Source organism: Tiliqua scincoides, chromosome 1 (assembly GCF_035046505.1).
Source record: "Tiliqua scincoides isolate rTilSci1 chromosome 1, rTilSci1.hap2, whole genome shotgun sequence".
NCBI lineage: Eukaryota > Metazoa > Chordata > Lepidosauria > Squamata > Scincidae > Tiliqua > Tiliqua scincoides.
The window spans coordinates 127,762,454-127,775,198 of record NC_089821.1 but is presented as its reverse complement, the minus strand read 5'-3'; the positions used below and the strand labels follow the sequence as shown (position 1 = coordinate 127,775,198).

At 44.2% G+C, this 12,745-nt stretch overlaps 1 protein-coding gene and 1 pseudogene across 4 annotated transcripts in view; one reads left to right on the top strand and one right to left on the bottom strand.

Annotated features, from left to right (window-relative positions):
- Positions 1-10,301, top strand: part of ERBB4 (erb-b2 receptor tyrosine kinase 4) — a 912,234-nt gene extending 901,933 nt beyond the window's left edge. For 2 of the 4 annotated variants that reach the window (XM_066626139.1, XM_066626222.1), the window contains exons 26-28: positions 2,419-2,466; positions 4,057-4,354; positions 8,569-10,301. In XM_066626139.1, coding sequence (XP_066482236.1) covers positions 2,419-2,466; positions 4,057-4,354; positions 8,569-9,014 — 792 coding nt within the window. In that variant the 3' untranslated portion in view covers positions 9,015-10,301. The remainder of the gene's footprint in view (positions 1-2,418; positions 2,467-4,056; positions 4,355-8,568) is intronic. The other 2 variants (XM_066626312.1, XM_066626395.1) reach the window with 1 other exon arrangement.
- Positions 10,302-12,188: 1,887 nt separating this feature from the next.
- On the bottom strand, positions 12,189-12,302 carry LOC136637064 (5S ribosomal RNA; annotated as a pseudogene).
- Between the last annotated feature and the right edge of the window lie 443 nt (positions 12,303-12,745).

Below are 12,745 nucleotides of genomic sequence, written 5' to 3'. Positions count from 1 at the left end.
CTTTTTCCCAGATACTGACACGTTTCCTGTTGAGTAAATGGCTTCTGTGGATTAGGGCTTAAGTAAAGAAACGATGGTCTGAAATGTTTTAAATGGTGAAGCGGAGCATGTAAGAGCTTCAGGAGATGTGTGTCCTATAATACCGCAAGCATTGTGTATTGCTCAGTGGCAGCATCTCACATCATGCCTAATTCTGGCTGAACCAAAGGTCAGCTGAGATTTGCAGGAATCTGTATTCTGCCCCAGGAGCCTAATCCCTCCCAATGCAGAATGATAATGCCTGCACATCTACACCAACACCCCATCCTACCACCACCGCCCTATTCTCCTGGTTGTAGAAATAACATCAAGGTACAAACAGACCTTTCCCTCTTGCTCCCCTGCTAATATACTATACAATTGCACAGCAAATGAGAAATGACTCCTTCTCCTCCCCCTGCCGCCCACTCACCCTAATAAAGTGAAAATGAATGTGGGGAATCTGGTTAGCGTCTTAAGCACAAAAAGGTACTTTTGATGCTTCTAAAAATTATGACATCACATTGTAATTAGGAAGCAATTTAAAGACATTTAAAGAACAATTACGTTGCATTTGCATCCCTACTAACTGGCGCTTCAGCTGTTTCCTGGCTTTCTTTTTTTGGAATAGTGACTGTGGTTCTTTTATCATTGCATGACCAAAACAAATAAACAAACAAGATGAAATGGCTCAAACACCCATAAAAATTAAAGAGCTTTGCTTAGTATTTTGTTTACAAGAGAAGAAAAAGGAAGCAGTCAACAAATTGTACCATAGTATGTATTCTTTTCATACTCCTTCTTGGAGGGACCATTTCAAGCAGAAAGGAAGGGAACTTTGGACAATTGTCATGAGACTATTCCACTCAGAATGCCTGTGGAGGATTACTTGATTGAGAGACCAATCCTGGGCTCGGTGCGTTGGCTCGCTGTTTACGTACTGCTGGTCGAGCACCAGTGGTAGCCCAGTGCCTTCTGGCATTGGGGTAGCGGTGGGGAAGTGCCCGAGCTCCGTCGCTCGGCGATCGCATGAACTGCCGAGCTGCAGTAAGGTAAGCAGAGGTGAGGGGGAAGGCGGGTAGGAGCCATTCTGGGGAGGGGAGAGGTGGGTGGAGGGCGGGGAGAGGGCAGGGAGGAGGCATGCCGGGGGAGGGAGCAGTGAGGGGGGAGGCGGGACCAGCGGAGCTCCGCTCTGCCAGATCCTGTGCGTTCATGTGGGGCTCGCTGCCTGACTTGAATATTTTTACCTCACTGCCAACCTTTTGGTTGGTGGTGAATTGAGTAGCCCCATTACGGGGCTACTTCCATTACCCAGGTGAAGGGGACAAAAGTCCCTTTCTCCTGAAGTGCCGCCCGCAGCTGCCCAAGGCATGCAGGATGCGGCGGCAGCCATTTTCAGTGCCGCCGAAGCCTCGCACCTCAGGAGCTCAGGATTGGGCTGCCCATGTATTCCCCCCATTAAAACCTCTTTGTGTGTGAAAAGATACCAGGTTGCAGAGCAGGCTGGTGGTAGGCCAATCCGATCTACACAATACACGGGCAGATCCCCCAAGCTGCCATCACTACAGCCACTCTGATGGTGTGTGGCTCACTGCCAACAGCACGGCAGCCGGCAAGCTAGAGCAGCATGCAACAGATCAGCTCAAGTAAGGTGACAGCAAGGACATATCCATGCACGGATCAGGCTGGGCTGGGGGGCAGATCAGGAGCAGGTCTGGGGTGGATCTCAGTGGCGTCTGTGAGATCCAGAGCCCCCTTCACCCAGACAAGCCTACGCCAGCAAAACAGCTGCTGTCGATCAGAGGAGACACATAAGGAGGGGCAGAAGATGTTAATAAAATTTTTATTCTGTGTCCGGCATGGCGCAGGCTGGCCCTGGATAGGACGGGGCCCTAAAATTTTTAAAACTTGGCATAGAATAGTTTTATTTTTCTTTGGCAGACGTTACCTGGGCTAGAGGAACTGACAATTCTTTGATAGTAGCATTTGCAAACCCAAAATCTCTGCTCTCTCTTCATTGTTTAACAATAAGTCATTTCCTCTCTTGTTCGAGTCGGTGGGTAATCATAGGCGCATCCCATTTGATTCAGCATTCTTTAGGGTAAACTTATCTTCTGCATGCCTATCACTCTTTGAACAAAAATCCAACACATCTTTTCAGCCTTTTCTTAACCATTTTACAGTCAAATCTCCAATCCTTGAGCTCACACAAGTGGCTTTTAGTCTCCTCTCAGTGGGACTATTTGCCTGAGCAGAACGGTCTGAATTTGGCTGGTGTTGCGTAAACCTCACTGATTTGTTGCATGCTTTCTCCTCATTTGGTTCATGGAGCTCATGTAACTTATTTTCATTCATGTGACCTCTTACTATAGCCATCATTCCATTTTTCTTTCCTATTAGAGTGAAATTGGACACAGCCCTCCTCCTGCCTACACCCCTATGTCAGGAGTAAGTATTTCACAAGCAACCTTCATCATTTAGGAGTTTGTTTGTCTTTTTAAACTTCTCACTTTTTTCACTTCTTTTCATAAATCCCACCATGCCTTTCCCCCTCTCTTCCCCACCCACCCCAACTTTAATATCAGAATGGACCACATTCTGTGACACTGTTACGCCTAAAAAATAATTTGAAAATAAAAATCAGTCTTTCTAATCCAATGAATATCCTACCAAGAGCTCAGAGCAATATAAAATGAAAACTGTGTGTATAGTATCTGCTTCAGAATGAGCCTCCTTAGTGTTTAGCATTGTTCAGTGAAATCAGCTTTTCTAATAACTTGAAATTGTTACGTGGGTTACTCTTGTTTATAAAAGGTATCCTGTCGAAATAAAGCCTGTGAGATTGGTGCTGCTTTGGGTCTTGCATTTCTGATGGAGCAGCTTGAGTGGGTCTCCTCCATTCCATTCCATTCCATTCCAGCCAGTTATCAGACACTGGAGTGAAAGAAAATGTTTCATTCTCCCACCACATGTAGGAGGGACATTGCTGGGAGTATTATCCAAACAGGGCCAGTGTCATATGACTGTTTTTCCTACAACATAAAAAAAGACCCACACAAGAATGGCACATTTCTCCCTTTTCTTTTTATGGAAGATTTCAACTGAATCAGTAGAATGCTTATCGCTGGAAAGACACAGAGAAGTCTTCATTTGACTATGCATTTTAGTTAATAATCTGTATGGTAAATAATTTATTCTTAGTGCACGTTTAGGTTCTGGGCTAAGGCTTGTTTAAAGGAAGAATTAAAAGAGAACACAGGAATTTCTGTGCAAGTGACACATCTGAATAATTTAGGGGAAAATAATTCCAAAATTATGTACAAAATTGTTATATGGTTGTGGCAGTAATCTGCACCTGTCTAACCTAAAGCAAAATACTGTAATGAACCAGGAGGCTCCTGTTCAGGTAAAACATTTGAGGGACTGGGGGAGAGGGATTCTGAATTTCTCAGATTTTCTGCTCTGCATATCCTTAGATAACTAGTCAGCCTCTGGTGGGAGTATGATTACGAAGAAGGTATGTTATATGGAAGGCTAACTATCGTTTGCATGAGAGCAGTAATGTATGTGTTTCTAAAAATCTTTTTAAAATGCAGATAATTTTTTTAAAAAAACCTGCATTTTAAGTACAGGTTCAGAACTTCTATCAGAATTTGGAAGGGTTTTTGTGCAGGTTTCTGTTTGGAAAATAATGTGTCTCATGCTATTGAAATGTAGGCAGACACGCCCCCCCCCCTCCTTTCAAAATTTCTGTTTTTAAAAGAAAAGAATTCTGGCATGCAACGGTAGTGAAATGTTCTCCAATTAGATCCCACCAACTTCTCTAATTAGAACTCACCTATGAAGCAAAGAGAGTCTATGAGATGTCTGCAGTTGTGGAATAGTTACTCCATATAATGCTCCAAGAACAAATGGCAGTCTTGAAAACACAAGACATGTTGAACAAATAAAATGGCATGGAATGTTATATGCAAAAAAAAAAAAAATCAAATATAGTTTTATCATTCTTTCATACGGTGTTCTCTCTGTTTCCTATAGAACCAGTTTATCTACAGAGATGGCAGCTTGGTTACAGAACAAGGAGTTCCTTTGCCCTACCGAGCTGCCATTCCAAGCATAGCACCAGAACCTCCCATTGTGCAAGGCGCAGCAGAGATCTGCGACGATACCTGCTGCAATGGCACACTACGGAAACAGGTGGCCAGTCTTGCTCAGGAAGACAGCATCACTCAGAGGTACAGTGCTGATCCAACAGTTTTCATACCAGAGCGGGGGCCTAGAAATGAGCTGGATGAAGATGGATACATGACTCCAATGCCGGACAAGTCCAAAACAGGTATGTAGCACACCATAATAATATGTTTGGTTGTGGAAAAAAAAAACTGTATTCCTTTTGACATACTTTGCTTTAAAGAACAGCTGATACTAAGTGCTCCCAGAGGTTATTATTTACCTTTGCAGCCTATTCTTCCTCTAGGAAGCAGAGGGAATTTGGAATTTTTTATTTTATCATCAAAAAAAACCTAGCAAGGTAGGTTAGACTGAGAGGCAGGTGTAAAGACATAACTTATGGTGCCAATTGTAAAGGAAAAATTTCAGAAACTACCACCTTATTGCAGCAGACTTTTTGCATCTAGAATAAAGGCCATTTCAGTCAGAATAAACTCATGTGTGGTAAGTCTAAAGCAGGGGTGTCCAAACTTTTTGGCAGGAGGGCCACATCTCTCTGATACTGTGTCGGGGGCCAGGAAAAAAAGATTTAATTTACATTTCAAATTTGAATAAATTTACATAAATGAATATATTAGAGGTGGAACTTATATGAATGAATGAAGGTCTTGCAATAGCTCAAGGCCTACAAAAAGCGTTGCACAAAGCAAGGTGAGCTTTTCCTTTGCTGCTGCTGCTGCATCACAGATTTGAAACAGCAAACAGTGGAGGGAGCCCTCGTCCCACAGCTCACGTGAGAGGTCGAACAGTTGACTATCACACTGAGAGCAGTTGCATCAGGCCAATGCGGGCTCCAGCCAGTGCGGGCTCCAGGAGGACCAGAGGTTTATTGGAGACTGGGGACTCCCTGAGGGCCGAATTGGGAGTCCTCGAGGGCCGCAAGTGGCCCTAAGGCCAGGGTTTGGGCACCCCTGGTCTAAAGTAAAGTGGTTGCATACATGCACACAACATCTAATTTTAGTAAAAGGTACAGGACAGCCACAGGAGAAGATAATATTAAGGAAGGCATGTGCTTCTCATAAGAGAATAACTTGTCAACGTCGCAAAAGAGAAGTAGAGGGTAATCTGAACCAAGGACTTCCTTTTAGACAGAAGTCCAGAAAAACAATGGGTGGTTACACTGCAAATTTACACTGTCATAAAATACTGTATAAGGATAACAGTAAGTAATGCACTCTTGTTACTTTCATTGCTTCTTTTCAGGGAAGAGAAAGTCAATGTGGACCTTAACTCTATGCCCCTGTGCTTTGTGTCATTTCTAGATAAAATTATACTGTCTTTATCTCCAATTTCTCCTGACTGTAGTGACTGAAATGAGGTTTATGACAAAGCAGGAATTTGACGACAGATCTCTATGGTTAAAAATCTAACATTCAGTAATATAAACAATTACAGTTTGCGCTGATCAATCCATGGAAAATGAGGTTTATTCAACAGTGTGTCCTTAGTTATCATGTGCCATAGCCCATTTGCCTACCACATCTCTTGGTTTCTGTCAAGGTAACAGTTATATCATACCACCTTCCAAAAAATGGCAGGGCAACCCCTCCAGTGGACAGAGTTGTTTTGATGGGCCCATGTGAAAGAAGCAAAAAAAAAAAAAAAAATCAGTTCAGGAAATGCCTGAATCAGACACCATGTTTGAATTACCATGGAAGAACTATGAGACTTGTGCTTATTGCAGATGTCTTTCCATCCTGTGTTCCTTCTGTATTTAACCTTCTAGCCGGTCCACTTACAACCCCACTGAATTTTTAAACAGCTGTCTTGACCTCCTTGTCACTCTGCCTTTCTGCAGCCCATGAGCTTTTGGTTTATGAAAGATGCACTGCTGTGCAAATGAATATATTTGAGGTCTGGAAGGAATATATTTGAAGTCTGGAAGGTCATTTAGCACATGTGTCCTGAGCCAAAATGTCATGGCCAGCAGCTCAACCTGGGTTGTATTCTTCAGTAATGACTCTTGTTGGAGTTAAGGGTGACTGCCGCTCTGTGCCAAAGAATTGCATGCCTTCTACGATTTTTGGCACTTTAAAATTTAAATCAACATATTGATAACTGAGACCAATATTAGTCATGTTTCTTTTTTAAACATTAGTTCAGATATTTTTCCTTTTTCTATCCCCCTCCAAATGTTGTCACTTTTTACATTCCATTACTGTCATCATCTCAGTTTGTTAGTAGTGGTATGTCCCTGAGGATGCATGAGAACAGGCAACTGGGGGGGGGGGGCATGATTAAAACATACAAAATTATGCAGGGGATGGATAGAGTGGATAGAGGGATTTTCTTTCCCCTGTCACACAACACCAGAACCAGGGGACAGTCACTAAAATTGAGTGCTGGAAGAGTAAGGACAAACAAAAGAAAATATTTCTTTACCCAGCATGTAATTAGTCTGTGGAACTCCTTGCCACAGGATGTGGTGATGGCATCTGGCTTGGATGCCTTTAAAAGGGGATTGGACAAATTTCTGGAGGAAAAATCCATCACGGGTTACAAGCCATAATGGGTATGTGCAACCACCTAATTTTAGAAGCAGACTCCTTCAGAATGCCAGATGCAAGTGAGGGCACCAGTCTCTTATTGTGTGCTCCCTGAGGCATCTGGTGGTCAACAGTGAGATACATGAAGTTGGACTAGATGGGCCTATGGCCTGATCTAGTGGGGCTCTTCTTATGTTCTTATAAACAGGAATAACAGGAATCATTTTTGGACACTGCTTAAAATGTTCACTAAAAGCTATGAGTAGTTTGGACTCAAATCTGCCGGAAAAGTAAGCAGGTTCTTGGGTGAAAGAACAGCCAACCTACAGCAACAGCACTGGTGTACCTGGGGGGGCAGATGGGGCAAATACCCCAAGCACCAACCCTCCAGGGGCACTGCCTCAAGCCTCCCCCCGCCCGCCCGCCTTTTCCTTTAAAGGGAGAGAAGCCAGCAGCTCAGCCGGTTTCTGTCCCTTTAAGAAAGCCTCCTCCCAATGGAGGAGAGGCACCCAGCAGTGCTGCTGGAGAGGCACCAAGAAGCTACCTCTCCAGCAGCGACTCAGCACCAAACTAGGCCACCCCCACCTCCTCCTTTATAGGAGGAGAGGGCAAGGGTGCCCTAGAGTGTCAGCACGACTCCTGTTGTGTTGATGCTCTGGCCCGGGCACCTTCCTCTCTCGCTGCCTCCGGAGGCCTCTGGAGACAGTGAGAGGGCGGCCTATAGCATCAGCGCTGATGCTCTGGGCTTCCCTGGCCACAATGGAGGCTTCCGTGCTGCTTGTAAGTGGTGTGGAGGTCTCTTTTGGAGTGGTGTGGGGCTGGTGGAAGCAGCACCCAAGACAGGCGGGCTTGCAGCAGCCCCAAACCGCTCCAACGGAGAACTCTGCACTGCTTGTAAGTGGTGCGGAAGGCTCCATCGGGACCTCGGCTGCCTCCTTCCTTCCCCCTTTTTTCCAAAGGGGGAACGGAGGAGGTAGCCACACAGAATGGCTGTGGCTGATGCGGTGATGATGATGTCATTGCAATTACTTCCGGGTCACGGGTGGGGGCGGAGACGGGGGGTTGCCCAGGTCACGGGTGGGGGGCAAGAGGTGTGGGGGTCGGAAAAGTGGGGGTTGCCCCGGTCACCCACTGAGCAACAGTGTTCCCTCCCTATGGAGGGTAAGAATATACACAGACAGGCATGCAAGCTGGGAAAAGTTTATTCAGAGAACTGGGCAATAAAGAGGAAATAAGTATTAGTCATTTTCCCCCCAGACGTGTACATCCCACAGTCTCACAAAATCTCACAGCTTTTCAAATTACATAGCTTTCTGTTTCACTGGTAAATACACCTGTTTTAATCCATTGTAATAACATGTATAACAATGGTTTTTTATCTAAGGCAAGCTTACATGGGTTGTGTAGACTCAGTGACTTCAACCAAAATTATATTCTGAATTCCTATATTCCTGTCAAGTAACTGGTTTTCACTGACCTTAAGTCAGTTGCAATTTATGTTAATGTAAGATCATGTTAGCAATGGGAAACTTTATATTGGTTAACTTACAGGCTAATATGAAACCTTGCAGATCCACACATAACAAGTTTTGTATATTTGGTGTTTAGCTCCTTTTCCAGTGGTGCCAATTAAACCCTCTAAAAGTACATTGCCCGGGGCCTTCTAGAAGCACTCAGCAGAACAAGGCTCATCTCTTTCTTCCTAATGTTGGAAGTTTTTGTTTTGTTTTGTTTTAATCCACCATTATACAAAATGAAAAGATTAAATGAATTTAAGTGAGGTGATTGGCACAGTAGCAGTTTCTTTGGTTAATATGCTTTTTGTGATCTGCAGATCACCTGAATCCAGTGGAAGAGAACCCATTTGTGTCTCGGCGAAAGAATGGTGACCTCCAAGCGCTGGACAACCCAGAGTACCACAGTGGTCAAAATGGGCAACCCAAAGCAGAGGATGAGTATGTGAATGAGCCATTGTACCTCAACACCTTTGCAACCACCTTAGAGAATGCAGAGTACCTGAAGAAAAATGGGCTTCCATTGCCAGAGAAACCCAGGAAGGCATTTGACAACCCAGGTTATTGGAATCACAGCCTGCCTCCACGAAGCACCCTCCAGCACCCGGACTATCTACAGGAATACAGCACAAAATATTTTTACAAACAAAATGGAAGGATCCGGCCCATTGTGGCAGAGAACCCCGAATACCTCGCAGAGTTCTCCCTGAAGCCTGGCACTATGCTGCCTCCTCCACCCTACAGACACCGAAACACAGTGGTGTAAGCCCACCAGTGTTAGCGTAATGGGAAACCCATACCAGCACTATCCTCCTTCTCTCTCTCTCTCTCTCTCTCTCCCTTCCCCCCATCCTTTACTTACTCTTTCTCCTCTCCTTTTCTTGCCAATTCTTCCCTCAGTTTGGTGTCTGCACATGGAAGGACACTTTAAAGTCCTCTGTTCCAGGAATCTGGGAAGAAAGAAAAGTAGAGAAAGAAAGAAAGAAAGAAACGTCTGGCATTTCTCACTTTCTGCGCACTCAAAGGGCCCGGAGGTCAGACGAGCCAGTGAATACTAGGAAAAGCCACTGGCAGTGTTGCCTGCTGTCAAGCAAGCTCTCTGTGCAGTGATTCAGCACCAGTGCTGCAGGGAAAGTCACACAGTGTCAATTTCTGTCAGCAGGAAGTGCGGAGATCTGCTGGAGCTTTCCTGGAGATGGCAAAGCGGTTTCCATTTGGGCGGGAGGGACAGGGGGAGAAAAGGCTAATTTTTATATCATACGTGATGATATAATAACTGAGACTGAGAATCCAATTTCTTTCTTTAACACTTTTTATTCTGCCACCTAAATGAAACAGCTAACCCAGCTCGCCATACCTGCCTGCTCCTCCATGACCATCCGAGGAACCATGTCAAAAGTCACCGGCCTTCTGCCCAGTTCCCTGTTATCCCCCACCCTAATTTTTTGGTCTATTTCCTAACAGCGCAGACCTCACTACTTCATGCTCCTGTGCAAGACATGTCAGATTTTTCTACAGGTCAATATGAGAACAAACATTTTGGAAGCAAATATGATTTCAGGAAACAACAAAATTATACAGAAGCAGGAATTTTGTTTTTTGTGGGCAAATCACCAACCAAGATTTATATGCACAGAGCCTCCTATTCATGTTTTATACTAGTTGAATACTGAACATAGTAATTCTTTCCTCAAGTTTCTTTTGGTTTATCTGCTAGAGTTGAGAAGCAGTAGGCAACAATGAAGACTGAATAGAGGGAGAAAATGTACCTTTGTTGTGTGTGTGTGTGAAATCCACTGGTATTTTTTTTTAAGTGACCTGTTTCTAAAGGAAGCAGGGTCAGAGAGAACCTTTAAACTGGAAAGAAAATACTGACTGACCTGGGTAAAATGCACATAGCAGATCACTGGAAGATTCGTTTGCACTTAAGCTACATTTTTTTAATTATTATTATTATTATTATTATTATTGTCCTCACTTTGAACTGTATTCTGGAATCTGATTGAAGCAATATGGAAGTGACCAGCAAATTAAAATAATTTAAAATGTAAAATGAATTATTATAATAATAATTATAAATATATATATATAAAAAGATGACTGTGGAAATGCCAAAACAAAGTGAAATCAAGTCTTTGGAACTTTGGTCCACCAGTGCACCGGGAATCCTGTTGAAGGAGTCGCTATCTTTGATTCTGTCTCGTGAAGGAAAGTTGAGCAAACCTGAAGTGGATTTTGAGGGGTTTGGGGGAGGGGGGAGAAGAAGTACAGAACTTGGACTAAGCAACAAAAGACTGTTGTGAGATGGTTTGAGAAAATGATTTCTCTAGCACAAAGAAGAAACCCCAGACAAGGTTTTTAAAATGAGGAGTGTGCACGGCTGTTATGTTCTCAGTCAAATCTGTAAATAATTACAAAGCTATCTCCCTGCATCCACCAACCTCTCGTTACCTTTGGCTTATATGCACTGATTTTTTTTCCCCCTTCAGTTTGTTCCCTTCATGGCTGGATTTTATTTTTATTTGTTCGGCCAGTGTTTCACTACAGTTTTGGAAACAGAATAGCCAGCTGATATAAGGACAAGAGGCAATGGTGGTTTAGGTTTTTTTTTTTTTCAACTCATTATCTTATCTTAATATATATTTGGAATTAAACTTTAGGAAGGACATTTATTTCAACATATGCACTTTACTGTTTATTAAAACCAAGCCCAGATAATAAGGAGGTGGGGAAATAGTTTTAATTTTCTCTTAGGGTGGAAACAATGTATGGATTGCTTCAAGACACAAATCCTCAAGATTTGAAGGAGGCATGTTATGGAGTGTTTCAAGCTATAACTTTTAGGTGTACTCTGCTTAAACAGGCATAGCTCATGGTTTCAGGAAGTGAACACGCTGCAGTATTATAGAGACAGCTATCCTTATATAGCTGTTTTTCTGCCCTGCCCTGCCCTCTTTCCTACATTTTCACAAATACTTGTTTTTGATCAGAGTTTAAGAGGCAGACCATCCACATGGGGAAAAGGAAAGCTAACAATCCCTTGACTTTATTAAGCTTAGCTTGTAACAGAGCAGACTGCTCCAAAAAGGGGTGACATCACAAGCAGAGTAATCCCAAAGGCCACAGAAGATCAAGGCAGGACTTCTTGCATAGCAGTCAAGTTCAGAAGCTAGTGCAGGTGTTACAGAGACTTACTAATCAATTGCCTACGCAACTGTCAGCACAAAGTCCCAGGCATGTTGGGCAGAGAAGATGCTTGGGTGTTTGGTCTCTCAAAACCAAATCCTCTGGTCATTTGAAAAGCACATTATCCAAAAACCCACTGTATTTCCCATGCTTAGCCCAGAACAGTCCATGTAGCAGACTCCGGTAATAAGGGTGTGTACAGACAGAAGCACTGTGAGTTACCAATCTCAGAACAAATAACAGCCCAGTCCTAAACCACACTGGAACAGGCAGACCAGCTGGCCTGTCCTGTATCCAGCATGGGGTTGGGGCTGGCTATGGCTCAACCTAGGCAAGGGGAGTTGATTCCCCTTACCCAGAGTAATGCAGCAGCAGCCCCAATGAGGCTACTTGGATCTGCGCCACCTAAAGAGGTGGTGCAGATCTGAGCAGCCTGGCGCTGTGCTGGGTCACCCGGGAGTGGGGTAGGATCCAGCCTATCTGTCAGATCCTGGCCCCACCAGGATCCTGGCTCAGCCCTGGGTCGCCCACCATCCACTCTCCTTCTGCCTCAGAATAACTCCATTCCACCATTCTCTGATCGCCACACCAGCCCATCATGGCTGGTGCGAACTTACGTCTCCTTTGGCGCAACAGTGCCAGAGGTCGCCTCTCAACTCTTGAGGTGGCACAGAAGTGCAACTAAGGATTGTGCCCTGAGTTTCAATGATTGATTGATGATTGGCAACCTTCAGTCTGGAAAGACTATGGTATAAGCCTACAGCACCCGGTATTCCCATGCGGTCTCCCATCCAAGTACTAACCAGGCCTGACCCTGCTTAGCTTCCGAGATCAGACAAGATCGGGCATGTGCAGGGTAACAGTAGATTTCTGTTACCTGGTAGCTAGATTCAGAACATTTAATTTATGGAAGAATCTATATTCAGTACTCCTTGGCTCAGATTTCTACAGGTATGCTGTCCTAAGGAACTCGAACTCAAGAGATTAGTGCCCTAGCATCATTTCTGTGAACCGTAAACGAACTTGTGCCATGGTCACTTCCTCCCCCACCACAATCTCTTGTCTGTTTTGAAAAAAACTGAACATTTAGTTTGTTCCCACACACCCATGCACAAACAGGGAGGGGGTGCAAAGTGGTACTCTAGGCGCCCTGACACCTGCATGCCCAGTGGCAATGCCCCCGATGTCTGTGCATTTGGTGAAACTTGTTAACGAGTCTTACATGCAAGGAGCTTCTCTGTGCAATTAGGAAGCTCAAGGTAATCATCCAGGTTCTTGGGTCGAAATAGAGAAGCCCAATGGAAACACAGT